Raw genomic sequence first — 16801 nt, forward strand, 5'->3', positions numbered from 1 at the left:
AAATATTCCACCTGATTTAAAAGGGAAGTCTTCTGGGCAGAGCATAGCAAGTTGCTCATTAGGAAAGCTGAAGCATTAGAAGAGGTAGCTGAGTGATGAGCGGCTTTGTGAGGCCAGGACGTGGGTTGGGCTTGCTTTTTGGAGATGGCCTGGTCAGTGCCATAGACATGGCATCCACTAGAGTTGTTGAAGGGGTGAGTGACTGCTCTGTGTCGCTAGTGTTCCCCATGGCGGCTGTCATGCTCTGACCTCTCGTCCCCATCCTCTGTGAGCCATGCTGCCTGGCAGGTGCAGGGGTAGCTTTAGGGCTCAGTTCTCCAATACAGAAGCCACTCAACCTAAGGACTGCCCCAGAAAACTAGTGGACTCAGACAGAAGCCTGACTGGTGGTTCCCTTCTCCCATCCTCTGCGCAGGCTGGATAAGGTTTCTGATATGAGTGTCTCATCAGGTAAATCTCTAGAGACAGAGAATAGATTCACAGTTCTCGGGGGCAGAGGAGAGAGGAGGTAATGGTGAATGACTGCTCATGGTCATGAAGTTTCCTTTTGGGGTGATGCAATGTTCTAAAATTAGATTGTTGCGTTGGCCGCACAACTCTATAAATATACTATGAAAATTAATAAAAGGAAACCTCGCTCAAGTGAATTGATGCTGGAGGGGGAGGTTGGAAGGGGAGCCATGCCACTTAATGCCAATTACAGACACAACAGAAGAATCCTCACAGAAAAGAGTCATCAATTACAGGCCTCAACAGGGAAAGATGTACATTGCATTTCCTCCAGGAAATCTACTACACCTGCAACTTGGCCAATGAGAAACCATCCATCACCCTGAACTGCTTTTCTCCAATGGTCTTTCATTAAACACCACCTCTTAGTGTCCTCTTTATTCTCCATAAAATAATCTTTCTCTCCTTTGTTTGTTGAACTTGCCTATGGTCAGCTTAGCTTGTTTGTTCCAGGTTGTGATTCTTTGCTATTTCCGAATAAACCCACATTTTGCTGGTGAAATAACTGGCCAGTTTATTTTTAAGGTTAACAGTGCCAACAACCATTGAATTATATATACTTCAAACTGGTGGATTTTGTGGTTGTTATAAGTTAATGTCTATACAGCTGTTAAAAAAGAGATTTCAGATATTTTGGTTTTGCTCAACTGAAGAGTAAGTGCCCACGGGAAATGTTGCATGTGGGGTCCTTCAGACATGCCTTACGGAGAAGAAAGCTCTCGACAGTCACTTACTTGGAGGTAAGGATGTAAGTCTTGTAGTTACTGTTTCCGTGATAACTAGAAAAAGAAAATAAAAAGATCAGATATTCTACACTGAATTCCCTATATCCTGGCAAGGTCTAACATCTGTCATAGGCTCAGCATCCTAAATTAGGTTTAACATAGATTTTTGTATGCTCATGCTTTAGGGTATGTGCTCTGACTCTCTGCACATGAACATATGCGCAATAACGATGGGATTTAATGGACCTGGAAAATAGATTTATATCCTTTTGGAACCAAAAGTAGTTACCCACTGGTTAGAAGGATTACTTACCTTGGCATTCATGTCTCTCATTTAACAATGAGATCCAGTCCAGGCCTGGATTCACCTCTGAAGGAGGACCAGGGCCTCAGGTCACCCCAAATGTGTTGAGCAACACTCCGTCTGAACTGCCCCTTCCAAAGGTCACCCAGTCCGGCTGGGGCCATGGCATTATCCTGGCTGATCTCACTGTGAAGTGGATAATCACTTTGTACTTCTTTTTTAGCTGGAGGTGTCCGAAGGACATAATTCATGCTAAAATCTGCAGGGCCATCCCTGAATGTGGGGTTGTATAGGAAGGCCGGGGGTTATTAGTAAGTCACATTTGGTGCTTGGTGAAATTAGGGACAGATGCATCCAAGACAGACTTCAGGAACCAGTGCCTTTGCCTCCCCAGGCTGAGTTTCCCTGGACTCCCAAGTGAAGATGAGTCTATAGAGGTAATAAAAGCTTCCAGAATGTTTTAAACACCAGTTAGAAGAGAAACCTATTGCCTTCCTGAACTGCCCTCTCTCCTGCAGCAACACGGGGAGGTGGGCAGATTGGTACAACCATAGCGGGGCCAACGCTGTTCTCTAAGGGTGACCGTCATTACCACCTCCCTCTGTGCCAGACATAAAGGAGCAGCAGTCTACTGACGTCACACGTCACACACTTGTGCGGTGTATGCATGTGTGCGCATGCCCAGGTATACGTGCATGCGTGATGTACATGTGCACATGCTCAGGTATATGTGCATGTGTGCTGTGTCTGTGTGCATGCCTATTGGTACAAGAGGCTAAAGGGAGAAGGTGCAGGATCCTTTGCACCAGTTTAAGCCGTTGGGCAGGACACTGCTCTGTCCTGCACCAGTCTTGCTGCCCCCCTCCTTTCCTTCTTCACATGGTACTTTTCTAATTGATTTTCTTGTCTTGGCAGGAACCTGGGGTGAGGACTGTGGCAGAAGCTGCATTCCATGCATAACAGGAAATGGTTTTTCAGACTAAAATGGCAGCTTGATTTGAGTAACAGTCCTTGAGCTTTGACTAAACCTCTCATTGTGTGGACCTTTGGGATTCTTGGACACATAAAAATAAATGATTTCTTAACCTAACATTCCAAGTCTGGGAAGCCAGAATTTTTTTTATTAGAGATATATGAAAATCACAGGACAAATGAAAGAGTCGGAACCGTTTCGGGGACAATTTAAATGTCTCTGAATTTATGATTTGGGCAGTTTTATAAAAGAAATGTGTCTGTTTTCTGTTTCAGTATAGATTGTGACTGCGACACCAGTGTTATTCTAACTTTGTCCCCGCAGTAAGCAGGATATTATTCTTTTGGATTTCTGTTGCCCTGTCTTCTAAATAAATGGTTAAATGCCTTTGGCAGATTCATTTCACAGAATATTATGCAGCTATTAAAAGTACTAATTATGAGAACTATATGTCGAAATGGTAGTTTTCATTTTTGAAGAAAATGTTAAAATAAAAATCAATAAAATCCATCATATGGGAATAAAGTCTACTTAGGAAAACATTTTAAATGATACAGTGAAACAAAAGAAAAAAAAAGAAAGACTATAAATAATTTAGAAATTAGACAGTAGTTGTGATGGAATCAGGCATGAATTACTCTTTCCAAATTTTCTATTACTTTTATAATGCTATGTCTCACGCTCTTACTTCTTTCAGTGACTTCGGTGCCATCTCGCTTGTTTTTCTTGGTTACATCCATACCATAGCCACCTGCAGAAAAGCCAAAAACCATGATCAGCCATGACACTTACCGTCACTTTTAGGGAGTATAGGTCCCTAGTACGCAAGCTGAGAAACAAAAACACTTGACTCCCAGAATTCAAGGCATAATTCTGTCTTGTGCATATTTTTTTACAGAGTCCCTCCCACTCCTTGTTTCAGTTATAAGAGGGAGTCCACTTTCGACTGCACAAAGTGGTTAGTTCCACTTTGGATTCTGTCCTCTATGGGGAGCTCTTTTTCAAGGATCTCATCGACCAGACTGCCCCTTCCTGAGTAGTAGTGGAATTACATGGCACCCTGACTTTTGACTAGAAAACCTCCATTCTTTGCTAAAGTAACAGAGAGGGGTGCCTGGGTCACTCAGTGGGTTAAAGACTCTGCCTTTGGCTCAGGTCATTGAGCCCCGCCCCCGCCTCTGCTCTGCTTCCCTCTCTCTTTTTGCCTCTCCGCCTACTTGCGCTGTCAAATAAATAAACAAAATATTAAAAAAAAAAAAAAAAGTACAGACAGCTGAAGGATATCTGTCTTGCAGATATGCAAGACAAATGCACATGCTGCTTTTAACGAACTCATTTTGTTGTATCCCATAACGTTTAGTGTCCTACAGGGAACTTGATGAATAGAATACTTCATTATTTAGAGTTTAGATGGGAGAATGATGTTTGATCGATTTTTTTTTTTAAGATTTTATTTATTTGTCAGAGAGAGAGCATGTACAACAGGCAGAGGGAGAAGCAGGCTCCCTGCTGAGCAAGGAGTCTGATATGGAACTTGATCCCCGTACCCAGGCATCCTGACATTTGATGGATTTAAATTAGGAAAAAAAATTACCGTATTACTGGTACTTGTAAGGCACTTAACACTTCTTACAATATGGAACTTTCCCTTTGTAATAAGCTAGCCCCGCTATGCTTATTTGCAGGCACAATAAGGAAAAGTATATGAAGAAAATGTGTAAAATCTACAGAAATATGTAGGAAAGGCATATTTTTATGTTATCTATGTTCCTCCTCACTTACTGCTTCCAGAAGGGAAAACCATTGAGACCTTGTCCACTGTGTCCTGAAGTGTAGCTGGACTGAAGCCATCTGACAGCAAGAGGCTGGGGTGGGGGCTGAGGCTTAAACACACAGGGGAGCACAGCAGGGAGTCCCTTCCCAACTGGGTTCTTGATGTGGCTTCCAGTCCCATGTCTGGGAAGACTTGAAATTTGGCTTTTCCTGTGTTTTCCCTCCTCCCCCTAACCTTCCCTTTCTCTTTTAGATGCAGTTCAAATTGGATTCTGGAATTCAGGGAAAGCCACTTCTGCCCAGGATGTGCCTTGCTTAAGATTTCTCCCTTCAGATTTTTTTACCTGCCTGGTGACTTCAGGGTCACTTATCTGTTAGGCACACAAGGCACAGTACCTAATCCTATCACACTTTTTGGGGCCCATGAAAGTGTTTTAATTTCTTTTTACAATTAGAAGAAGAGGGGCACCTGGGTGGCTCAGTTGGTTAAGCATCTGCCTTTGGCTCAGGTCATGATCTCTAGGTCTGGGGATGGAGCACTGGGCTCTAGGCTGAGTGGGAAGTCTGCTTCTCCATCCTCTACCCTTCCCTCCTGCTCATACTCTCTCTCTCACTCAAATAAATAAATAAATAAATAAATAAATATTTATAATATATATATATATATATATTTTTTTTTTTTAATTTAAAATCAAAAGGAGAAATGGGGTGCCTGGGTGGCTTAGTCAGTTAAGCGACTGACTCTTGACCTTTGGCTCAAGTCATGATCTCCGGGTCCTGAGATCTAGCTCTGAGTTGGGTTCTGTGCTGAGTGGGAAGTCTGCTTGAGGACTTGAGAATTCTCTCTCTCCTGCTCTCTCTGCCCCACTCTCCTGCTCATGCACATGTGCACGTGCGCACTCTCTCTCAAATAAATGTTAAAAAGAGTATCTTTAAAATCAGAAGGAGAAATGAATATAATCCAACCTGGTTTATATTCTTTCAATGCAGTTATAAAATGTAATTTTTTAAGTTTTTTGTTTTGTTTTGTTTTTTTGAATAGAGGAAGGGGTCCACAAAATTGAATACATCCAGGGCCCACGAAAGTCATAATGCAGCCCCAGGTGACTTCCCCACTGAAAACCAAGATCACAGGAGACCGGCTGCTCAGCAGGCTGGTGGAATGAACCAAGATGGGCACAGTTAGCTTCAGGGCCTGGTTGAACGTGCCAACTTCTTGCTCACTGGAGTTTCTTAAGTGCAGCTCTAGGCAAGGAATGAGGCATCATGGAAAAACTCCTGACTGGATCTGAAAAGCCACAGAAGGTGGCTTTGACTCTGGTATGTTTCCCAGAACCAAACAGGAGGGGCTCCATAAACAATTTCACAACGGAGTCCAGCCTCTTGAGAAGGCCAAACCTGGCCTGTGTCTATGTCTGCATTCCGGCTAGAACATGTTTGACTACTGTCATACAAACCTACCTGCCACTAGATACCCTTTTTGAAAGCTTTTAAGCAGTAATTGCCTTTGGTATCTCCGAAGCCCCTCTGCTTTTTTTTTTTTTTTTTTTTTTTTTTTAAATTGGTCGTTAGCCGTGGACCAGGAGGCATTTTGGAGATTAAACACTCAAATGCACCTGGCCGCTTACGGGGAGCCACCTAGGGTGGTACCCGAACTGATAGGAAACACTATCCTGAAAGGTACTGTTTATAACAGGCCCTGGAGGCTTTTACTTCCCGCAAGTTATTGTGTGTTTTGATCCTGTAAAGAAAGTGGCTGTCAGCAGCCATCCATTTGGGTTTGGCTGGGTTTCCTTTACTTGTCGCCATCAAGGCAGACTGAGGATAGCTCCCATTGATGAAGGTCTCAGCGTCCAGGCAGTAAACGTAGTGAGTGTTTCCTTGTTCTTTCTGTACCCAGAAAAATAACCCACTGTCCTAGGCACTCCCAATCTTTTTCTTAAGTGCTAATGATGGAGCTTTGATGTGTATAGCACAATGCCATGGGTTCCCCAACTTCCAGAGGGCACAAGGAGAGGGGCCATCTGCTAAGAAATCAAATAGCTGCCTCCAGGACCTGGGGAATCCTTACTAGAAGGTGCTCAGGGAGAGAATGGGCCTGAGCTGGGTGTGGGTGGATGGGCCCCTGCCTCTCTTTCAGCCTGAAGCCCCTGAGAAGGCTGAGTCCCATGGTTGCTCAGAATGATTTTCTGGGCCTGGAACACTCAGGCCGGAGTTCTGGTGACTTTGCCACCGAAAGTCTGAAGTGGCAGGGTTATGCTGGGAGGCAGATTCCTCTAATTCAAACACGATGAAAAATTTTTTAAGTGAGTCATCGAAAGGAAAGTGATGGGTCGAGGCACAAACCTGCACTGGGATCGTCCCATAGGGCCTATCCTATCCTTGCAGGACTTCCTTTTTAAACATTCTCAGTGCGGATAGTTTTAAGAAGTGTAACGCTAGGGAAAGGAAAGTTACAAGCCCTGACACATGCCTGAGCCTGTGCCTCCCTGCCCAGCTCACTCTCCTCCCAAAACACTACTTAATGGAAGTACTGTCAAGTAGCATACTTTTTAACTCTTTAATTTTAACTTATTTGATGTTTAGGCCACTGCACTAGAACCAAGGAAGAGCAGGTCTCTAGGTTCTCAATTCCAAAATTATGCTAATTTCACCTGTAGTGCTAAGGGGCTGCTCATGGTGATGTCCTAGTTAATGCTCTTTAGAAGATGTAGAAAAATGATCTCATGATATTTTCTTATGCAGAAAGACACAATTCAAAATCATTTTTCTATTCTTTAGAATTTTTTCTTTCCACTGCATTTAAATTATGTCACATTCACCTAAAACCATTCCAGTGATGGCACGCCCACGAATCAGGACAAAACACTGCTACGGAGAGTCAACTCTCACAGTGACCTTACTCTAATGACCCATGGGGGCGCCTAGGTGGCACAGGTGGTTAAGCATCTGCCTTTGGCTCAGATCATGATCCCAGGGTTCTGAAATCTAACCCTGCTCAGAGGGGAGCATGCTTGTCCCTCTCCCTCTTGTGTGCTCTCTCGCTATCTCTGTTTCTTTTTTTTTTTTTTTAAGATTTTATTTATTTATTTGACAGAGGGACAGAGATCACAAGTAGGCAGAGAGGCAGGCAGAGAGAGGGGAAGGGAAGCAGACTCCCTGCTGAGCAGAGAGCCCCGATGCGGGGCTCGATCCCAGGACCCTGAAACAATGACCTGAGCCGAAGGCAGAGGCTTTAACCCACTGAGCCACCCAGGCGCCCCACTATCTCTGTTTCTATCTGTCTCTCTCTTTCAAATAAATAAAATAAAATAAAAGACCTTATAAAAAAATAATGACCCACGAAACACTTAGTCTTCAATAAGGAAGGGAATGGAGAAGCTAAGTATTTTCTAGTTCCTATTATAAGAATTAATCCCTAGCTTCTGCTAAGGAACCACAAGTATTTTTTTTTACAGCTTTTATTACTCCCATCTCTGTATGCTTCAAATCTAAAAACAAAACAACAAAATGGTCACAGGGTGAGAAAACCATGCACTACTCTGATCTGTTAACACAGATGGAGCAAGCAGTTTGATGCCAGGAAAACCAGCGCCCTAGGGTGGATTGTCTCAGAGGCTTTGGTCTCTACAAACCTCAGCATCAGGTGTGCACCTGGCTACATCTGACACCCCTGATTTCCAGAATTTGGGGTCGATGGAGTTTGGGCACCAGGTTTGTGATGCTGCCTCTTGTTTACAGCCCTTTTTCATGAAGTCCTGCTGCTGTTAATAACAGCAGATGAGCCAAACCGCATAGACCAAGGCTGCTTCTGGTCAGGCATAATCTGAGAATGAGCTTGGTTCTTAGGTGGGATCAATTTCACGAATCTGAGTTTCTATCCAAGCTTGAGGCAAGACTCTGTCACAGTCCCCAGGTCAACTCTGATCAGATTTGTGTGTTTTGAAGAGGCTCAGAGTAACGCTGGTGCCTCCAATTTTCTGAAGGGCGGCCGTCAGGAGCTGACTTAGATCTGTGCCTTACTTCTAAGATGCAGCAGACAGCGGTGAGGAGAAACAGCTCGGCTTTTCGAATTATCTTTAAAAAAAACCTCACTATATTTTACGGACATTAGCAAATCTGACTATTACCTACTGATGAACTGCGACTCACATGAAGCCATGTGCCAGGTGCTCTGTCTACACTTCAAAAAAAGCAACATGGTCATTTGTCATTGAGCAGTTAAGGCCGTCCAGTGAGATACTGAAGGTGGTAATTCTCACCCCAGAATGATCTGGGGAGAGGGGGCAAATTGGCCAGGAAAGGTGTGTTACACAGACAAAACGTTCCCTTTCTTTTTTTCCTTGTTCTAAATTTGACTCCAGGAAATTCCTGGATTATACCGTTTCAGATATTACACTTTACTTTAGATTAGAGGCGGTATTGTGAGAGCGTGGTAAACAGCAATGTCCAACCATCCTCTCCAACTTAATCAGGACCTGCAGGCGCGAAGCCCAGGTGGTAGCTCAGCTCTTCGCGCTCGGGGGCCGTTTCTACAAGCCCCCACTTACCCTCTCTGTGACTTCACCGCTGAGCTAGTCTCTGCTTCAAGGGAAGAGAAGGAAATGGAGGGAGGGGGGAGAGCAAGTGCCAGAGACTGAGATCGAAGGAACCATAACTCTCTCCTATTCTGAATAAAATAACTTAACAAGCCATTTTACAATACTGAAAATAATACCAAGAAAGAAAACCCAACTGGCCACGAGAGCCCACTTTATCTTAACCGGCTTTCTTCTTCGCCCAGAGGAACCTTTCTGACTGTTCCTTTAAAAGACCTCCCCCAAGCAGAATGCAGAAAGCAAAGGAACTTTTGGATCAATTAATTGTGTTCTGCTGCAATGCTTGAACCCTAACAATTTCATCTTATTTTCTCTAACAAACACGCAAATTCCAAGTAGCAATGCCAAGTCAAAGTCCCAGAGGAAGGGAGACGAAGGACGAATCCCTCCTGGAACTTACCTTTGAGATTTGGATGGGACTGGAAACAACTTTGGAATAAAACCCCCTCTCTCTCTCTCTCCTCCTGATGTTTTCTCCGAGACGTTTGCAGACCCCCCCTTTTTTTTATCCGGACCCAGCCTAGGTGTGTTAGAGCTGAGTGATCTTTCAAAAATGTTTACTTCTCCTGCTCTCCCCCTCGTTTCTTTTAGTTCTTCACTCCCTAACAAGTCCTGACAAAGGTGTGTCGGGCTTACAGTTACTCCACCCTTCCAATTATCTGACACTTGGGCATTTAAAAAAGATCTGCCTCCAGGAATCAAACTTCACGGGGGCAGAACATTTCTCAGACCAGGGGAGTCCCATTAACCATTTTATGGGTCTGTGGGGAGAAAGGAACAAAGGTAAAGGAAATGCCCTTTGTTATGTTTCCTTATCTTTCATAACCACAGTCCTGCCACAGCGTGGCATTCCCCTTCCTTATGGCCACAGAATGGTAGAAATCCTAAGGTGTGTGACTCACAGGGTGGCCAGGCTCGTGGGGGTGCCTGTGGGCAGAATGTCCGATTCCTAGAAAAACTATGAAGTTGGCCGGATTTATAGTCAAGACCTGTTTTTCCTACATCGGCCTTTGCCCTCTTTGCTTCATTCTGACCCAGGCCCGGTCAAGCCCACCTGGAGGAAAGGGGAGAAAATTTAAAATCAGATGTCAGTGACTGAAAAGTGGGACAATTGATGACATAGGGATTCGTTTTTTAAAAGGGGGGGGGCAGCCAGATATAGTGATATTTACTCCAAAGAGTGACAGGTTAGTGACAAGATTTTAAGCACTTAGCCACCAAATAATGGAGAGATACTGCTGAGGAGGGTTAAGTCTCCATACACCCAAAGACGTGTGTGGACTCCCAGAAACTTTCTATTTTCGGCTCATTTCCTGGAGCCATTAGACTTCCCTAAAGGGTCAATTTATACCAATCTGCATAATGCTCAAATACTTGCTTAGTATCTGGCTTTCGAGGACCCTAACGTCTAGCTTGAGACTCATGCTATCACTAATAATGGGGAATCTGAACTTGGAGCTCACTTAGATGGGATTCCCAATCCCGAGGAGCCGCTGGATTCCCGCAGTGTCTGCGCCCTGCTATGGTGGGCACTCACCCACGTGGAACAGCATAGACCACCGCACACCACCTGTGGGGGGGTCTCACTCCTAAGCCCCCAACGTTCAGCCCTGGAGTCATGCACTCAGAAGCCTTTCGGTGACCTAGAATGTGACACTCCTGGGTTCTTCCTTTCTGGGATGTTCCTGCCTACCCGAAATAAATACTTATTCAACGTGTCTGCTGTCAATCTCATAGGAGAAGAGCCTTGGGGATCTGGAAGATGGGGAGCTTACGGCACAAAATCAACATAAGTGCATCAGTCATTCATTTACTCATTCATTCTTTTTTTTTTTTTTTAAATATTTTATTCACTTATTTGACAGACAGAGATCACAAGTAGGCAGAGAGAGAGAGGAGAAAGCAGGCTCCCCAAGGAGCGGAGAGCCCGATGCGGGGCTCGATCCCAGGAACCTGGGATCATGACCTGAGCTGAAGGCAGAGGCTTTAACCCACTGAGCACCCAGGCGCCCCTTACTCATTCATTCTTGAATTACACAAAAACAGGCTTAGAGCCAGACATTAAACTGTATGTTGAGAGATCAGTGATGAAATATGGACATATTCCCTGTCCTTACAGAATTCACAGTCTAATGGAAGAAGGTAGGTCTTAAATAGTGTACTACTCTGCTAAGGCTGCCGGGACAACATTCTGGTGGCTTACACGAAAGAAATTAGTTTTCTCACAGTTCCAGAAGCTGGAAGTCTAAGACCAACATGTCAGCAGCTAGGTTTTTCCCGAAGCCTCTCCCTCCTTGGCTTGCAAAGGGCTGGCTTCCTGTTGTGTTCTCATGCGGCCTTTTCCGTGTGTGTGTGTGTGCATCCCAGCTGTCTCACCCTGTGTCCTAATCTCTTACAGGGACACCAGTCAGATTGGATTAGAGCCCATACTAACAGCCTCACATTAACTACTTCATTAAAAGCCCTATCTCCAGATTGTGCTCACCTTCTAAGATACTGAGGGTGAGGCTTCGCCATCTGAATTTGGTTGGGGGGGCACAATTTATAACAAATGAGGTTCACAACAAATAATTATGCATTGATACACAATTAAGAATGTGGTAACTACTATAAAGAAAGAATTCTGGATTCTATCAGAGAGGAGAGGTCATCTGGAGGAGGGATGGAAGGGCAAGTCCCACAAAGAAGATAACATTTGGACTAATAAGAGGATGGTTGAGCAGAGGTCACACAGGTGAAAGAAGGGATTGAGATTGTTCTAGAATCTAGACAGGGAAGAAAATATTTGAGAAGGCTCTGAAGTAGAAGAAGCCAAGTAAGTTTGAGGAAAAGTGATGCCACCCTATTTAAGTGTCCTAAACGAAGTGAGGATGGCAGTAGGAGAGAAGCTAGAGAGCGAGCAGGGGCAAGATCACGCAAGGCCTCATGAGCCACGGGAGGGAGGTGTTTTTAGGTATTAGAAAAATGTTCTTAAATTGACATTAGAAAGCAACTCCGGGGGCGCCTGGGTGGCTCAGTGGGTTAAAGCCTCTGCCTTCGGCTCCAGGTCATGATCCCAGGGTCCTGGGATCAAGCCCCACACCGGGCTCTCTGCTCAGCAGGGAGCCTGCTTCCCTCTCTCTCTCTCTGCCTGCCTTCTGCCTACCTGTGATCTCTGTCTGTCAAATAAATAAACAAAATCTTTAAAAAAGAAAAAAGAAAGCAACTCCATACTGTTACCATGTGAGTGTTTGGATTATTAAGAAGGAAGAGAGACTGGAATTAACCTTTTCTAAGGTCTGTTGTGTACCAGGTATTTTATATACATTATTTTACTTATTCCCTATAGCAACTCTAAGAGGTGTGTACTACTGTGTTTTTTTTCTTTTATAGCTGAGGAAAGTGAAATTCAGTGAGGTTGAGTAACCAGGCCAAAGATTTTACATCTAATAAGTGGCTCCAGAAAGGGCAGAGGGCCTGTAAATGGAGTTAATGATTGATCATAGCTACCTGATGAGGGCTCCTTACAAAACCAATGGTATGGGGTTCAGAGAGCTTCCAGGTAGATGAACACATCCACATACCAGGAGGATGAGGCATCCTGGCTCCACAGGGACAGAAGCTCCTGTGCTCAGGACCTTCCCAGACCTTGCCCTGTGCCTCTCTTCTTCTGGCTGTTCATCTGTACCCTTTATCATATCCTTTAATAAACTGGTAAACATAAATGTTTCCCTGAGTTCTGCGAGCTCCTCTAGCAAATAATTGAATCCAAGAGCAAGGAGATCATGGGAACCTCGGATTTTGTGCCACATTGGACAGAAGATGTAGGTAACCTGGGGACCTATTATTGCTTATGACCAGTGTCTGCAGTGGGGGGCAGTCTCGTGGGACTGAGCCCTGACCCTGAGGGATCTGACACTGTCTCCAGACAGACAGTGTCAGAATCGAAATAAATTGTAGGACACACAGCTGTTGCTGTGGAGTTGCCTGATGTGGGAACCCCTCCCCTTGTCTGCCCCCATTTGGTAAACAGAGTGTCCAAAGTGCTGTAGGCTTGTAGACATGTGAGAGTAAAGGAAGACACAAGAGGAGGACTAGGTTGGGGTTTTTTGTTTTGTCTTGTTTGCTTTTTTACACACAGAGACAAAGCCTATATTCCATTCAACTCTTGAACTCTCGTTTCCCACTGTCTGGTGTATCATTGAAATTTAAATTTGCCCATAGCTTTGAACTGAAAGAAAATAGACATTATCAAAATAGATCAGGCCAAGAGCAAATGACAACTTAAATCAGAATGAAAACCGTCTGAATAGTGGGGATATTTGCCGCCAACAGCATTATGGTGTTATGGTGTTGATATAATTTCTTGATGCATTTAGATAAAAATCTATCTATTATGACTTGGCAACCATAGACCAATTATTTAACCATAACGACTGTATAACATGCTAACGAACCATTGGAATCAGCATGGCTTTTTCCCCCCTTGGGGTACTGTAATAACATAATTCTCCAGGAACAATGGAAAAGTCACACCCAAAATAGATAAACTCCAAAGTAATTCATCCAAGATCCTCTGAGCTAACTCAATAGCTATTAAGTCTATGTCTATGTGTGCATGTGTATGCAGTTTACAGAGTCCTGCACTAAGCATTCTGGAAGAGAAGAAAATTAAAAGAACTCTAGCATTTATATTCGTTATTCAACATTCATCTTTTTTTTTTTTTTAAAGATTTTATTTATTTATTTACAGACAGAGATCACAAGTAGGCAGAGAGGCAGACAGAGAGCCCGATGTGATACTCAATCCCAGGACTCTGGGATCATGACCTGAGCTGAAGGCAGAGGCTTTAACCCACTGAGCCACCCAGGCGCCCCTCAACATTCATCATTTACTGTACTTAGCAAAATCATTTATAAGAAGACATTATCTTGGTACATGGAGTGAAAGAAATCTTATGTTCATTCAACATTTGTTTATCAAGTTCCTACCATACGCCTGGTACTAAGGGAGCTGTCTTTTAAATGTTTTGAATTAACCAGAAAAAAACAAAATCCTTGCTGAAACAAAGGAACAAAATCATATTTAGGATAGAGCAGTGACTAAGAGACCGGAAAGGTGTTTCTTGTTCCCCGCTCCTTTCAGAGCTGTGTTAATGAGTCACGTTTAATCAATGTGTGATGGACTAGAAAGAAAATTCCCTTAAGTGGCAACCGGAAAAATATTCATCCTCCCCAAATTATTTACTGACTTTTAAATAGGTTGGGGAGAAAGGATGCCTGTTCACGTGTAGCCCAGATTGGCACCTGGTGACCAGATTCTTATCACTTGCTGAGCAGCATTGAGTATAGGTGGACCCCATTTTACATGGCTGCCAAGTTTCTGAAAAGTGATGTGTAAATCCACTTTTTGGTAACAGGGTATTTTTGTCAAATGACTACTCACTACCTTGTTAATCTATGTGAACACAGAGTTTTCTTTATCTATTTGGTTTAAAGGAATGTACCCTATCGATTTCCATCGATTTTGTGACTCTCCTTTCATAAAACAACATCACTTCATAGTGATGTTCTCATGATACTTTCCTCCAGGAATCCTGAAGTTTTAGGATATACTTGCCTTGTCTCCCTAAGAGACAATAAAAAGTTCACTGAGAAGGAGGTGAGGGAAAATCATTTTATATTTAATGAGATAATTCCAGTACCTACAGTCAGTGATTCAGCTCTTTTGTTGGATAGTAAATTCACTGGTTTAAAACAAACAAACAAACAAACAACACCGAATTCCTACATATTAAAATAAAAATGATACAATAATTATTGCAGTTTGTTATTCTATTTCGAAGACCAGAAGACCATATTTCTGCCTGGCTCTCTCTCTGGTTGCATATACTCCTGGATAGTAAGACTTCCCTGTAAACAATGAGGACAACAGCGTATGTCACAGTTTATGGAGCAGTCGGACTTTTGGAAGGATGCAACTGAGACACAGTATACCAACTCCTGCCCTTCACACATGGGCTTAAAGTCTCCATCTGCTTTTCCTGTCCATAATGGTTCCTGAATTGTTCTCAAACTGTGTTCTTTGCTGCCTTTTTAAAATAATAGCAAAGCACCTGGTTTCTTTTCTTCCATTTCTAATTTCAGATCTATTCGTTTATCCAGTCAGAACCCATACTTGTTTGTTGAATGAGTAAACTAATATGTATTGAGTGTCTACTCTGAGCAAGGCATTGGGTGTGGAGATACAATTGAAGATGAGATGTAAAACGTGCCTTTAAGGAATTTACAACATGAAAAAAATATATGGATACCCAGCTGTGGGCGTCAGCTATTGTTTCATACAAGAGTTGTCATTTGAGCTGTACTTAAAAGGATGGGTGCTATTAAGAAACTGAGGGCAGAGTTGAATTTTCAAGCACAGAGTCCAGCATGAGAGCCACCGACCTAGGAAAGAGTAAGGCTTGGGTGGAAGATGGTAAAACATACCATGAAAAAAAGAGTAGATGGGAGAGGTTGGAAGTGTAGGGTGTGCCAGTCGGATCATGGGAAATCTGAAATGCCAGTCTGAGGAATGTCTACGTCCTTCCATGGGTAAGAGAGATTTATGGGAAGTCGAGAAATGGAATGATGGGAACTGGGTGGAACAAAGATTAGTGTGATGACCATGTAGAGTGGACCAGAGAGATGAGACAGAGAAACTAATAAAGGACACCGGGGTAGTAGTTTAGGTGAAACCTAAGGGCTGAAGCTTAGGAAGGCAAAGATGAAAAGAGGAAAGGAACCAAGGGAGCCAGTATTGGGGAGGCTGGGAAGACACAGGGCATTGAGTGATTGCTGTTAGGATGAGAAAGAGGGTAGGACCTGGGATGACAATGAGATTTTTCCAAGCCAGCCACTGACCCCAGCAATTTCCTTCCTTTTCTCTAGTTCCAAAGGCCTTCCATCTTCCTCAGAAGACCACCTTACAGCTTACAGAGGGATATGGGGTCCGGGGAGGGGGGGATCATTCCCTTGACTTTTTCCTGCCTCTGTTTTGTCCTATGTTCATTATCTAACACATGGGAGGTTTAAAAAAATGGTTTCATTATCTGTCTTGGAGAATTTAGAACTAAGACAATAGGATAATATTAAAATATATCACCTATAGAAAATACACTTAAATAGTTTAAAAATGCCATGTGTTATTTTTAACACATGCTCTACCAGATTATCTGTAACTTGTTTCTTTTCTTTTTTAAAACATATATGTATGTATGTATGTATTTGTTGTTTTTAAGATTTTATTTATTTGACAGAGATCACAAGTAGACAGAGAGGCAGGCAAAGAGAGAGAGAGGGAAGCAGGCTCCCCACCAAGCAGAGAGCCCAATGTGGGGCTCAATCCCAGGACCCTGGGATCATGACCTGAGCCGAAGGCAAAGGCTTAACCCACTGAGGCACCCGGGTGCCCCCAAACATGTATTTATTTATTTATTTATTTAAATTTTTCGAAAAATGTATTTATTTTTTAAAAATTTATTTGAGAGAGAGAGAGCGCATGCAAATGGGGGAGAGGAAGAGAGGGGGAGGGAGAGAGAGTCTCAAGCAGACTCTGGGTTAAGCATGGAGCCCAACATGAGGATCAATCTCATGACCCTGAGACCATGACCTGAACTGAAACCAAGAGTCTGATGCTCAGTTGACTGCACAACTCAGGTACCCTTTAATATTTATTTATTTAAGTAATCTCTGGGGCACCTGTCATTCCTAGTCTTCTGTTTGGCACTGTTCACCTGCCCACCCTGGCACTGTTAAATCTCTCTAAGAACTGGGATAAGCCAAGTGATTTGTATTCATAGGCTCGGAAGGGACATGGAAGGGATGTCAGATGCATTGAGGAGATAAGTTCAATAGTGCTCAGAGAAAAAGATGATCTCTAAAAAAGGAATTACTGAAT

At 43.3% G+C, this 16801-nt stretch overlaps 1 protein-coding gene across 1 annotated transcript in view; it reads right to left on the minus strand.

Moving 5' to 3' along the window:
* The window catches only part of COL17A1 (collagen type XVII alpha 1 chain), an 85605-nt gene that overhangs the window by 42687 nt on the left and 26117 nt on the right, over window positions 1–16801 (minus strand). Inside the window, exons 4-5 of the mRNA XM_082722601.1 lie at window positions 3201–3263; window positions 1245–1289 (exon numbers count right to left, since the gene is read on the minus strand). Coding sequence (XP_082578727.1) covers window positions 1245–1289; window positions 3201–3252 — 97 coding nt within the window. The 5' untranslated portion in view covers window positions 3253–3263. The remainder of the gene's footprint in view (window positions 1–1244; window positions 1290–3200; window positions 3264–16801) is intronic.

This window comes from Mustela nivalis (assembly GCF_964662115.1).
Source record: "Mustela nivalis genome assembly, chromosome: 2".
NCBI lineage: Eukaryota > Metazoa > Chordata > Mammalia > Carnivora > Mustelidae > Mustela > Mustela nivalis.